Source organism: Dermochelys coriacea, chromosome 8 (assembly GCF_009764565.3).
Source record: "Dermochelys coriacea isolate rDerCor1 chromosome 8, rDerCor1.pri.v4, whole genome shotgun sequence".
Classification (NCBI taxonomy): Eukaryota; Metazoa; Chordata; order Testudines; family Dermochelyidae; genus Dermochelys; species Dermochelys coriacea.
Window position 1 is genome coordinate 44786015 of NC_050075.1, and position 13644 is coordinate 44799658.

The 13644-nt window shown below is 51.3% G+C and overlaps 1 protein-coding gene across 1 annotated transcript in view; it reads left to right on the forward strand.

Moving 5' to 3' along the window:
• The window catches only part of LOC119860648 (myomegalin-like), a 142516-nt gene that overhangs the window by 101871 nt on the left and 27001 nt on the right, over nt 1-13644 (forward strand). The window contains 2 exon segments of the mRNA XM_043491179.1: nt 7908-7990; nt 8338-8561. Coding sequence (XP_043347114.1) covers nt 7908-7990; nt 8338-8561 — 307 coding nt within the window.

A 13644-nucleotide genomic window follows, 5' to 3' on the forward strand; every position in this document is an offset into this window, starting at 1 on the left:
CTGCTGCCTATTAATTTCAGAAGGACACAACTGGTGCACTGCAGGTTTCCCAGGTGTGGTAGCAACAAGGGGCCAGCTTGGCTGGCGTGCCTCCATGCAGCCCCATTGCCCTCAGGGGAGCTGCGTTGATGTGCACCAGCTAAAACTGCTCCAAGGGTCCAAATACATTAAGAGATGAGGGAAATCATAAAACTGGGCTTGCTCCTGCTGCCTTTGACACTGATGGGAGCGGAACAGGCCTTGTGCTACTACCACTCTAAGTCCTCTTCTGTTAGGTGCTACAAGTGCAATCTCAGTTGGGCAAGGTTTTGCAAAGCAATTTGGTACCCTGTCTGCCTGCTTTTTAGACCCCCATATTTGTGCCTGCCTGGACAGGTGGTGAGCTCTGCGGGGAGGCTAGCTAAGACACTGTAGTAGGGGTGCAGAGAGTTTGCAGAAGCACAAGAAAGCCAGTAAAATCTACGGGCCTGACTCATGGGTGCTGTAGAAGTGCTGAAAGCTGATAAAGCTGGTTTAATTGGCTACCTGGGCATTCCCCTCTGCAGGAGGAAAACCCAATGTGCAGAGAACCCATATAGCAGCTCACTCAGGTGCCCTCTTGCAGCCCCCTTCCCCTGTGACATGCTGAAGGGGGTGTGGCCAAAGCAGCGCATTCCTCCAGCTATTCCTGGCTACTGAGTGGCCCCTGGAGGATGTGGACAGTGGGGAGCAGGTTAGAGCAACTTCAAGCCTCTCCTAAGAGTGGGGCCAAACTAGCACCTCGCTAGCCCCAGCAGCAGGATACTGCCCCTTGGCTCTTTGCCAGAAACAGCCGTCCTAGTGGTAGGAAGCCAGCAGGCTGCCTGGGTGCGGGATCCCACGTTCACAAGGGTTGTGGAAATGGGGAAAGCTTCGCAATTAGATGGATTTATTGGCATGACTCTTCAGACAATGATAGTTAAAATCATCCCAGTGCAGCCTTGCCAAAGACTGAAGCCACTAAAGGGGAAGCGTGAGTGCAGTAAATTGTCAGGGCTGGCTGGTATTGGCTGAGGGTCAGAAGGGAATGATGTGTGAAGATATGAATATTCACTATGGGGCTTGATCCTGAAATGCGCTGAGGTGGGGAGAGCTCTCACCTTTTCCTAAGGCCCAGGAGCCAGGGAGAATGCACTGAGGGCCTTGTATGCTCCCCACCTGCTGGGAGTTCCAGAGGAAATTACTGGGGAGACCCTGGTAATGCAGCTGATTCAGAGGCTCTTTTTCTCAGGTTTAGCTACAGGAGGGCCCTGAGGAGGAGCAGGCTCCCTGAGTGCGGCTGGGCAGGAGAGCAAACATAGGGACGCTGCAGAAGGGAAACCTGGCAGAGTGCAAACGATGCTCATGCTCGTCCCCCTGCAGGAGAGCGCAAGGAACAGAACGTGCACCCGCAGCTTTGAAAAGGGCTGCTCCAGGATGTGAAGTTCAAAGAGATGCTGGGTGGGGTTTGTTCATGGCTTGCAGAAGGGCAGAGCAATGCCAGGCTAGCCAAAAGAGGGCCTTGCTAATACACTAGGGGAGCAAATAAATTAGAGTAAGTATTGAGAAGGGGAAGGAAAATGTTGGAGCTAGGAAACTGCTTTTTAAAATCTCACTATGTAAACTTGTTTGGCCCATTAGGCAGTAAAGGAAACCCTTCTGATAATTAGTGATCGCTGCAGAGCAGAGAGGGAATGCTTTGCAGAATATGCCAGTGAGTCCAAATCACCTGCAACCTAGACTAATAGGGAAATTAACAAGTTTACTGAATCACGGCTTACTCTTTGAACAAGCATGGGGAAAAGCCAGTGTGGATCCAATCTTCAAGTCAGGAAAAGGAGAGCAGCCCTGCCAATTACCAGCTGGTAAGTTCAACTTCTTTCCATAGCAAAATTTTAGACCAGATATTAAGAGAAAAAAGATCTATAAAGATGGAAGGGATATTGAAACCACGAGCAATAAGCAGCAGGGGGGATTTCAAGCAATGAATCCTCAGAATGCCAGTATAGCGCTTTGTTTAGAGATGTCCGATACCCCAGGTAGACTGGAGCAATCTGTACTTATATGGTACGAGAGAGAGAGAGAGTTCTCACTGCTCAAAGAAACTGCAGCAGAGTCCGGCTGGTAATAACTACATCTAAACTGTAGTAGCTGGCATGAGTCGGACCCTAGCAGAGAGAGAACCAAAAGATAGAAACGGCAGCATGTGGGGCTGGGTGGTGGTTCTTAGTAGGGTGCTGCAGACATCAGTGTTAGGGCTGGTTTTATGGATGAGCTGGACTAGCAGGAAATGACCCTGAAATTGGCAGTGATACTTTACTGACAGGCCGTGTGAAAATCAGCTGCTGTTAGAATGGCACACAGGCCATTTTAAACAAAGACTTGATCTGGAAAATGCAACTCTAACGCATCTTGGGCAAACTAAGTCCCGCCTATTTCATGGGAATGAGCTATGGGGAAAGTGTAATGCCAAAAAAGAGTGGGGGGGAAAAAGAAAAGGAGTACTTGTGGCACCTTAGCGACTAACAAATTTATTTGAGCATAAGCTTTCGTGATGAAGTGAGCTGTAGCTCACGAAAGCTTATGCTCAAATAAATTTGTTAGTCTCTAAGGTGCCACAAGTATTCCTTTTCTTTTTTGCAACTACAGACTAACACGGCTGCTACTCTGAAAGAAGAGTGGGGGACTCGAGTGGGCAGACAGGTTTGTATCTGAAATGGCTGGAAAGCATCAGTGAGAATAGGCGCTGCCTATATGACTGTGATGGAACAGAGAGGAGATGGTCCCTCATCGCTCCACTGAGACAGCAGCAGGAATCCTGGGACAGGTTCAGGGCCCTGGCTGCTACAGCTCCTGTGTGCCGCTCAAGTGGGACATGGGGGTCTGAAGGCAAGTCGGGGGGGGGAAGCCTCCAGGGGCTTCCCCCAGTGCAGGGCCAGCTATGGACCTTTGCTGTCCCCTTTCATCCCCCAGCCTAGGGGTATGTGAGGAGTAAGAGGGGATGTGGTGTCAGAATGCTCTGAGCTCAGGCAGGTTTGATTTGCATAGCAGCCCGCAGCCAGCTGAGAGAGACTGCATAAATCAGAGCTGGGGGGAGACGAGATTAAACTCACTGGCACCCACATGTACCTTCCTGGGTGTCTGTCCTGCTATGTATGGATCCCTCCAAACAAGTATATAGGCAAGTTAGTGCAGAGGGCAGCAGGCCTGAATCAAGCACCTTAGCATGGAAGGATAAAAATAGCACTGAATGTTTTTGTAATAAAACCTCTCTCTACCATTTCTAAATATAGGCTGGCTGTGAAATATTTGGCCTATCCAGAATACGTGGCAAGTCCATCCTCAACTGGACAGTGCTCAGCACTGGCTGCTGGAGCCCTGATTCAAACAAGAGCCATCTGAATTTTCCCTAAATAATCCCTAAACCTGCCTGTCAGAAACTGGGACTGGGGATGGATCACTCAGTAAATTGTCCTGTTCTGTTCACTCCCTCAATATTGGAAGACAGGATACTAGGCTAGATGGACCTCTGATCTGAGCCGCTATAGCTGTTCTTATGTTTGCCTTGAAATCTGAAAAGTGTATTTTACTTGCACTCTTGTATGGAAAAACTCCCTACAGGGCTCTGTCCATATTAAAACATGGGGGGAGAGGACAGCCCAATGCCAAGACCAATGGTGCAATCTTTATACTGTTGAAGTCAGTTTTGAGTTCAACAGAACTAGGATTTCTCCATCAGCATGGAGAATGGCTGCTGCAGAAAGTTCTGGGCATGTGAAAACCGGGAGCTCTGTGGAAACTTTTGCAACTGTAACTCTAGTGGGAGCAGAGGAGTGCAAGCCATTGAAATAGACTGACTGGAAAAGGCAGCAGAGCATTGAGTTGGGGGAATTCGCTAATGACACTAGAAGGCAGAAGGGAAGTGCCTGGCAAGGCATGTTAGCGAAATAGACTGGATTTTTCAGCTCTATTGATGGTCTCTGAATTGATGGGATCCTCTGAGGATAGCAATGGAAAAGCTGTCAGAGGTGGCTCCAGAGAGCACCTAGCCAGTGTACAGTGAACTAGGATGCATGAATACCTTGGAACAGGGACAGAATTGGGCTCAGCTTTGATATACTTGTAAGAAAAAATTAACTGAAATGGTGCCTGTCCCAAGACAGGTTGCAAAGACGGCTGGGTGGGGAGAAAATGGAGGCTTTGAGAAGACTCGATTTGAGATACTGAACATTGTGAAGGGAAGTTTAGAAGCTCGACCGGTCCCTCTGCTCATTCTGCCTCACATTGCAAGAACCAGGGGGTTTTTCCTGCTTAAATGGTGTTAAATTCAGAGCAAAGAAAAGCTCTGTTCACACAGTTTCTGAATTCACTGCCTGTATGTCAGAGTCTAGAATCTGTGAGTTTTTGGACAAGGAGCTAAAATAAATGTAATCAAATCTCATGCTTCGGGCATCAATTTAGCTTCTGCCAAGGCCAGGCAGCAGTTCTCACCATGTGTGGCACTGACAATTAGCCAGGTGCTGTGTGAGAGGAGTTGTCTTCCCCTGAAGTCCCCAGTGTTGCTTTAATGACAGAGGGTGGATCCCAGACTTGACACCCATTGGCCAGCTCTGGTCCAGTGGAAGTGGGAAGGACTGGAGAGCACTTGGCATGCTGTGGTCAGCAGAGGTAACTGTCCCACCCTGCTCCAGCCACTGGGGGTGGCTCTGCCCTACTGCCCACCAGGCCACTCCTGATAGCCGCAGTGCTTCGCCCAGGTCGCAGGGTCTCCTCTCCCATTAACATATTCCCTAACTAGGCTCAGATAAAGACCTGGGCCTTCCTTGTGGGACAGACAAGGGTGTCTCCCTCAGCACCCTCTGTGGTGCGGGGCTGTACACTGCCCTGTGTCTGACCTCCCGGTTCTGGGGCTGGAAGTGGCTGCTGCCCCCTCCTCATAATCCATAGAAGAATCTGGGGCCACCTCCCCGCACCCATGCCAAGAGCCAGGGCGGGCAGTGGGGCAGAGGGAGTCAGAGCCTGGGGACTACCCTGTGTGTTTGTCCCCCAGTCCAGCTCTTGGGTGCAACCCCCTGAGAAGCTGGGGACTCTGCTGGGTGGGCAGGAGGGGCTAGGAAGGGCAGGTGGGTGAGGGGCACAACCATCTCCAGCCAACCTTGGAGCAGCTGCACCCCCTTTCCAAAAGCAAAGATCCCGGGAGTGAGCCCTGGTGAATGAGAGCCTCTGATGCAAGAAACCGGGGCTCCCCACCTTGTAACTTGAGAAACAGCCAGGGACTGGGGGAGGCTGAGGACCCTGACCCCCTTGCAGTGATACCCCATGAGAGGCTGGGGTTGCCGTGACCCTGGGATAGGCCAGAGGCAGCCTGGCTCTGGCTGAGTCAACAGGACTAAAGCAGAGCAACCATACCATGCTCTGTTGCCAGCACCCTGCTCTGCCTGCCTGTGCAGGGAGGAGAGCCCTGTCAGCTGCATGGCAAGGACAGCACTCCCCTCCAGCGCTCTGCCCTCAGTGCTGTTGGTGCTAAACGTGGGCGATCGGCCTGGGGCGATGGATGGCCTGCAGCACTGATGCTCAGATGGCTGCGTATGTGCTGGGGTCGCTAGCCAGCCATGGCCGGTGTTTGAGGATGGCTTCCCGTGTGATTCATTCTGCCCTGTAACCACTCTCTTTGCTGCTGAAATTGGAGCAGGCGGAGCGAGGTCCATGGCACGTGGGAGTCAGTGTTGATCTGTCAAAGGCAGTGGAGTGGTGCTGATTTGCACCGGTTGAGGATCAGGCACAGCGCCGCTGTTTCCCGTGGCTGACGCCAAACCTCCCTGAGATGTTCACTCCCAGCAATGGCCTGTTGCTGGGCTCCTTGCTGCCCTGGGACCAGCCGGTGACCTGTCAGTTCCTGGCTTTTCCCTTCCTGTCCTGCTGGGTCTTGCCAAGCTCTAGGCAGCCAGTGTCAGGAACCACAATTGACAGGCAGAGCAGAGTCTGGCGGAGCCTTGGTGGTTGTGAGGCTTGGCCCTCTTGGGCAGAAGAGTGCCTGGAGGCTGAGAGAAGCCCTTGGCTGTGCGGTAAGCTGACTGGAGTGAGGACACCAGGGAGCAGAGAGCTTGTAACACTATTATTATAATCTATTAGTACTGCAGTAGCACCTGATAGCTCCAGTCCTGACCCAGAGGGTTATTGCAAAGCTCGTTTGGTTGGGGTCCCATTGGGTCCCCTCTTCATCACTTCCCCTCTCCCTTTTGGACCAGACCCCTCTTGGCCAATCAGTGTGCCTGCAGTTTTATTCTGCTTGTTATTGCACTGTAATGAGGGCGTGCAGTGTCCTTGGGTCTGCAGCACTGCAGCATGTGCTACACTGGAGTCCTTGCCTGTCTAGCACCCTCCCCAGGGCCTTGGGAGCAGTGTTCCCTCTAATTTTTCCCACCCATGTGTGGAATGAATTTTGTTATGTGCACCAGTGTGGAGGTGATGTGTGACACATAACAAAATTCATGTAGTGGGGCCGAGGAGTTTCAGGTGTGGGAGGGGGCTCAGGGCTAGGGCAGAGGGTTGGGATTCAGGGCTGTGAGGACTCCGGCTGGGGGTATGGGCTCAAGGCTGGGGCCGGGGGTGAGGGACTCAGGGCTGGGGTAGAGGGTTGGGTTCAGGGGGCAAGGGCCGCGGCTGGGGGTGCAGGCTCTGGGATGGGGCTGAGGATGAGGAGTTTGGGGTGCAGGAGGGTGCTCCGGGGCTACAGCAGGGAGAGAGGACTCCCCCCAGCCCTCTTTCCCCGCAGCAGCACTTGGGCTGGGGGGGAAAGTCGCCTCTCCCCGCCACGGCAGCTCTGGGACTGGGGCTGCAGGATAGGCGCCCCTCCCTTGGCACCTGCAGGTCCAGTCAGGGCTAGGTTCAGAGTGGGGTGCCCCAGCTGCGAAAAGTCTGGGCCGGGCCAGGCTGCTGTGGCTGGATCTGGGGACAGCCACTCGGGTTCACACCGCGCTGCCCCAGCTGCAGTTGGGTCCGGGCCACGACACACCACCCTAACCGCGCCACCCCAGCCACATTCGGGCCAGGATAGGGCCACCCCAGCTGTGGCAGATCCAGACTGTGGCATAGTTTGGGGCTGGAGTGCTGCCCCAGCCATGGCAGGTGGGGGGGTCGGGCTAGGTTGGGGCCCAGGGAAGGGCACCCCTCCCCCAGACGTGGCGGGTCCCTGAGAGGGTTCCCTGAGCACCTGCATGGTGCTAAATAGGCTGCTGTGTGGCAGCACAGCCATGCAGCTTACAGGGAACTTAGCTTGGGAGCTGTGTGCCTTCCCTCTCAGGCTCCCTTGAGCGAGGAGAGGCCATCCAAGCATGGGGGGAACTGCAGGGAGCTGGGCCGGAATGGGCCTCATGCATGGCATTGTGTGTGTGTGGGGGGGGGAAATGCATGCAGCTCTTGTTTGCTGGAAAAGGGCAGGAATGTGCACAGCACATCTCCTGCAGAAGGGCCCGTGGTCCTGAGTCTCTGGGAAGCCGGAAATTGGGCCTAGCTTGCCGGTGGCTGGCTGTGTCAGATGGCACCATGGGGCGCAGATTGCTGGGGTGGGTATTTTCCTGGGCAGGGCTGGCTCAGCCTCACTTACTGCTGCTCCAGGCCCAGAGGCGGTTTGGGGAGTACAGGTGGACTTCCCTGCAGCATCCCCACAGGGACAGGGACTAGCCTCCAGAGCCATATGGGGGTGCCTGGCGCAGGGAGGGAGTGGGGCCATGTCCCAGGTGGGAGCAAGTGGCCTGGCTCAGTCCTTGGTTTCTAGCCACTGTGGGGTCTTGGCAGTGTTCCCCACACTGGGTGCCTGCAGCGTGGCTGGGCTAGTGGGAACGCTGATGAGCTGGAAGAGCCTGGATTGTTCTCATTCTGAGTGCTTCACAGCCTGGTGTCTCTGCTAGGTCAGCCTGGATGGGAGTATGCCAGGGACACCAGTGCTGATGGCATCAAGGGGGAGGCGCCGCCCAGACCTGCAAGCCAGCAGGTGAGTCCAAGAGATGCACCGCTCTGCTGAGGTGCTGCCAGAGCTCGGCCAGAGTGGGGCGGCTAGGGGAGCTCCTGGAAGGACCCAGGGCAGATTGTCTTGGAGCTGTGCAGCTGACCCGAGACTTGCTCATTGCTAAACAGCTGGGAGTCAGGTTGGCTGCTTTGACCAGCTGAGAACCAGGGCCTGGTGAAGAAATCCAGCAGGAACCAAAGGTCTTTGGGTGCAGCTTGCAGGGTCAGTGCTTTAAAGGCCTCCCTGGGCACCCTCCAGCCCTACCCCAGCAGCTCAGTGACACATTAGCCCTTCACAATAACCTCTCCTATGGCACCACACTTCCCCTCCAGACCAGCCAAGGGCTTCCTGAGAAGAGCCCGGTGGCCAAGGCAGCACAACCCGATCTCCTCACCCTGGCTCCCCTGGAGAGGGAGAACAGCCTGCAGGCAGAGCTCCTCCGCGTCAGAGCCAAGAACCAGCAGCTCCTGGAGCAGAAGGCGAAAGTGGTAGGGGAGCTGTGGGAACTGAAGACTCTGATGCAGGAAGCCGGTTTCTCATCTCTCTCTCCCATCAGGTAGGACAGGCTGATGCAATTTGGGCATGAGAGCCTGGGGTCACGAGAGCATGTGAGGGCATCAGGCTGCAGGGCAAGGAGGGAGCACAGACTCTGTGTTATCCTCACACTTTAGGGCACTTCACTGTTACCATTCTGTGGGCTCAAGGCATAACCTAGTTAATTTTGGCACCCCACCCTTACCCATTTCCTAGGGCTCCCAGCGAAAGGCACCTGCTCATAACCATTTTCTAGGGCTCAGGGCCTAATCTTCTGTGGGTTTGTGGGGCCTTTTGCCAGTGAAAGAGCCTTGTACAGTAATAGTCTTAACCTCTATTTATTAACAGTCACCAAAACAGAATGCACATGCTAAGCATACAATGCTCACCACTCCCAATAAGGCAGACAAACTTTTCCTGGTGGCCAGTCAGGATCAGGTCATCCTGGGATTCCAGCTTCTGCACGGTGTGATTGGCAGGATGTTGGAGTGTGGCAGCTCTGATCTTGGGCTGTGTCTTGGGCTTAGGTTCTAGAGAACTTCTGTTTGGACCCCAGTTTATATAGTTACATCTGAGTCCTGCTTAGCTCTGCCTTAACCAATCATTTTAAACTGAAGTCCCACAGAACAGTGTTTTTCACCCATCCTAGCCCATTACAAAAGAGTTCTTTACCCAATCAGACCCCACCACCTTAGTTGATTTAAATCTTGTAAAATTAGTTATGCAACAGACAGAAACAATCAAAGAACCAGAGAGGGACCCTACAGATAAACAATAGAGAAGTGGGGACTGTAAAGTCAAACAATAAAGAAATAGAGATTTTGCAATCACAGCTGTTGATAAGTGATTTCTTGCCAGGCAGAATGCATCAAAGAAAGTTTTCTTAAGATCTGTTTCTTCGTCTGGTGATGGTTGGTACTATTAGGTTAGGAGCCTCCTTAACAGCCCTTCACATTGTTTTTATGTAATTTAGATAGAATGTGAGGATGTGACTCTCTGCTTCTTAGCTCAAGGCTGCTGCTCTCCTAATCTGGCTGCTGCTGCTTACTGTAGAAGAAGGCCTCGGACCATACAATCCTCCCCTTAATGACACTTTTACCAAAGCCATCATTACTATTACAGGAGTCCAGCACTCAGACCTGTTAAGCTTGATCTTGCCTCCTGGGTATAATTAACAAGGGCCTTATTTGACTTTGTATGCCAGCTTCCTGTATTCTCTGAAGAGTTCTCTTCATCCAGCAAACCAAAGCTATTATGCTCACTATTTGAGCCAACTGGATTCCAATGATCACCACGATAGGGTGAACCATTATATTTAGCATACCAGTTGCAGAAGGCAACCACCCTAATAGTGTTTCCCAGCAAGAGTGATCTCCTGCATCTACAATAGTTTTCAGCACCTGGATGATTTTTGTATCATCATGCGGTACTTCAATACATATTTGCTTTCCTGTCTGCGCAACATGTTGTAAATGTGAATATAACATAGGATGGGCCAACAATTTCCTTATCATGGTCTTATTCATGCCTATATGAACCTCAATTCTAAGGTTATAGGTGTTACATTGTGATACAACTGTGGTTTAAACTTTAAGTAGTTTACAGTCCACAAGGAAACATAGTATTCAAAATCACAATTTATAATTTTTGTAATAGTATTACAAAATCTATAACTAAATCTGTAATCTCTTAACTAAATAAGTCATAAAATACAATTCCTTATACTATACTACTACCATTGCACAGTGATTCCTAACACAAACACATCCCCTTCCTGCATATATAACAGATGACTTTTGTTCAATGAATATATCAAACGTACATCTTTGGGTCCCTTTGGTTTGAGCATAAAAACATTTATCTCTTTTTTGTAAATTTTGATCCTCACACATACGTCCCAAATTTTCATGGGCCACACACTGAAACATGTCAATGGTTTTCCATTGTTGATGTTCTTTATATGCCCAGGAATGATGATCAGCGGAATACATAACCAAATTTTTTTGTTAGCGGGATTCCTACAGGTACCGCTGGATATATATCAGTAGTTAGACAGGGGTGTTATTTTACTACATATGCTCATAGAACCATTTGGTCTTTATTCAGTGTAAAGTTTACCAATTTGCACCATGCCATTAATTGCCTTTCCCATCCTGTAACATTCTTCTAACACCTTTTTTATTTCCAAAAGCAAATTTCCTTGCTTGCCTTCCTGAATCATTTGGACAACCAATTGCTGACTTATTTCTTGGGCCTGTGTACAGGCTAATGCTAAGGACACCTTTTCTTGAATTGTTCCTGTCAAGGCTGGTTCCTCACTCTGGCACTTCGAGTGCAGAAGGTGAGGGCCCTCAAGGACTCTTAAAAATTAATACTTGCCACTCCAGGCTTGTATTAAACCCCCAGGGTTACAGCTTTTTTCTGACCTTGGATTGGTAGATGCTGCTACCACGCAAGTGCAAAACCCAGTGCTGCCCAGAGGATTCAGAGGGCCTGGGGCAAAGCAATTTCGGGGGCTCCTTCCATAAAAAAAAGTTAGTTTTGCCACCCAAGCGCCGAAGAAGAAAAAAAAAAGAAAAACCCAAGTCGTGTGGCCGAAGAAAGAAGGGGACAGGAGGACCCGCCGCCAAATTGCCGCAGAAGCCTGAAGTGGAGTGACTGAGCTGCCACCAAAGTGCCGCCACTAAGGAAGAGAGAGACTGAAGGACCCACAGCCGAATTGTTGCTGAAATTGCCCCCACACTGTCGGCGGGGCCCAGGGCCTGTGACAAATTGCCCCACTTACCCCCCGCACCCTATATGGGTGGCCCTGGCAAAACCCCTTTGAGAACCCAGGAAGGCGCACTTGGGCATTCCTTTCTGTGGGGTACCCTCAAGCCCTTTCACCCCCACTCCAGGGAAGAGCTGGGGAAGAAAAAAAAAAAAAGGAAATCAGCTGTTGCCACCAGCTAATTAAACAACATATGCAAAAAATCTCTTAAGATACAAAAATCTGATTCTGTTCTTAAAAAAGGTAAATTTTATTAATAAAAAAAAAAAAGAAAATAAATCTGGGAATTTAGGCTTTTGCTAGATTTAAAAAAAAACAATTACAAGGATTAAGCATCAAGAATCACTTTCTTGAGGTCCAGTTTAAAGGTTAAAAGCAAAACAAAAGCACCTGGGGTTAGCACAGAGGAATCCACAAGCCATAAAGAAATAAAAGGGATAAACCTTCCTAGAGCAGGGGTGGGCAAACTTTTTGGCCCTAGGGCCACATCGGGTACAGAAATTGTATGGAGGGCTGGGTAGGGAAGGCCCTGACTCCCATTCCAGCCCCCCCCTTCTCCCCACCCCTGACTGTCCCCCAGGACTCCTGCATCCTATCCAAACACCCCTGCTCTCTGTCCCCTGACCATCCCCTGGGGACCCCTCCCCATCCAATCTCCCCTGCTCCCCACCCCCTGACCACCCCTCTGGGGCCCCCCACCCTCTGTCCAACCTTCCCTACTCTCCCCACCCCATGTTACCTGTGGGGTAGGGGAAAGGGGGGCTCAGTCCTCTCCCAGTGCATTTCCCCTGCTTGTTTGGCTGCTCTCCGTGGCAGTCAGGCAGGGCTCACTCCCTGTCTGGGCTTGGCTGCTGGGGACAGGGGCCAAGCATGCTGGAGGTGGAGGGGGGCCCTGGTTTGCTCTGCCCCTGTCCCTGGCAGCAGGGCCCAGGCCCCTTGATCACCCCTGCTCCTCACCTCCCCCCCTGGAACTCTCCCTGACCACGCCGCCGTGGAGTACCAGGTCTGGCCCCGCTATAGCTGTGCCGCCCAGCCGGAGCGGCAGCCACGCTGCCCAGGTGCTGGGGGAACTGTGACTGCAAGGGAGGGAGAAAAGGAGTACTTGTGGCACCTTAGAGACTAACAAATTTATTAGACCATAAGCTTTCGTGAGCTACAGCTCACTTCATCAGATGCATTTGGTGGAAGCAGAAGGGGAGGGGCCAGGGGCTAGCCTCCATCCCACTCACCACGCTGCCTGGGGGCCAGAGGGAAGGGTTCTGTGGGCTGGATATGGCCTGCAGGCCGTAGTTTGCCCCCCTCTGTCCTAGACATTTCCTGATCTATTTACATATCTAGGGTTTTAGATGAATAGTTTCTCGGTATGATACTGATGATTTTTCATACCTGGCCCAAGCTTCTCACAGCATAACTGCTCCCTGTCTGCCTCTCTGGGAGAATAACCACAGACAGACAAAAGGGGAGTCTTGTTTCAATTTTAAAAAGTTCTAGCCTTCCCATCGGCTCTTTTGGCCAGGTGCCCACTCACTTCCTTTTATGTATGCATAGGAGTGAGACTTTTTAACCCTTTACAGGTAGAGCAATTAGAGAACAGCTACTAAGAGGGATTTTACAACTGCTGGCTGGGTGTTCATAAAAGGGAGCTCCCCCCACTTCATTTATCACAGTTCCCATAGCCTCTGCTAAAAGTAATAAATCCTTTTTACCTTGCTGTTGCCATACTGGCCATATTTTAGAAAATAATTGTTGCCCCATTCCTAATTTTGATAAGGATGCACTGATGGGATTTCCATTGTTTGCCAATACCTCTAGGTTAGTAGCATCCAGTATTCCAACTCCTAATCCAGTTCCACCCAAAGCAGTTTCCAATACACCTCTAGGAGCCTTTTCCTACCCCCTCCTGCCTGCCAAGTATATCCAATAACCTTCAGTAGTTCACACTGAGGTAGTGGTAGGGCAACTATACTTTCACTGGGCCTTTACTGTACTGCCCCTTGTAGTAATCAGGGAATGTGTTGTAATGTCCTCTTCTTGTCCAGCATGGCCACAGTTATCCCATGCTTACACTGGCGTGGTGTGTTCTGGTTCAGTGAAATAAGCCAAGTGAAATAAGATACACAGCCCCTTATCCTTGGATAACTGCGCCCATGTTAGAGGGGTTTCACTGCTTTAACTAGGGGATGTCTACACTGCAATTAGACACTCCAGGCTGGCCCATGCCAGCTGATGCAGGTGAAGGGGCTGGGGTGAAGGGGCTATTTAATTACAGTGTAGACATTCAGGCTTGGGCTGGAGCCTGGGCTCTAGGACCCAGCGAGGTGGGACGGTCTAGGAG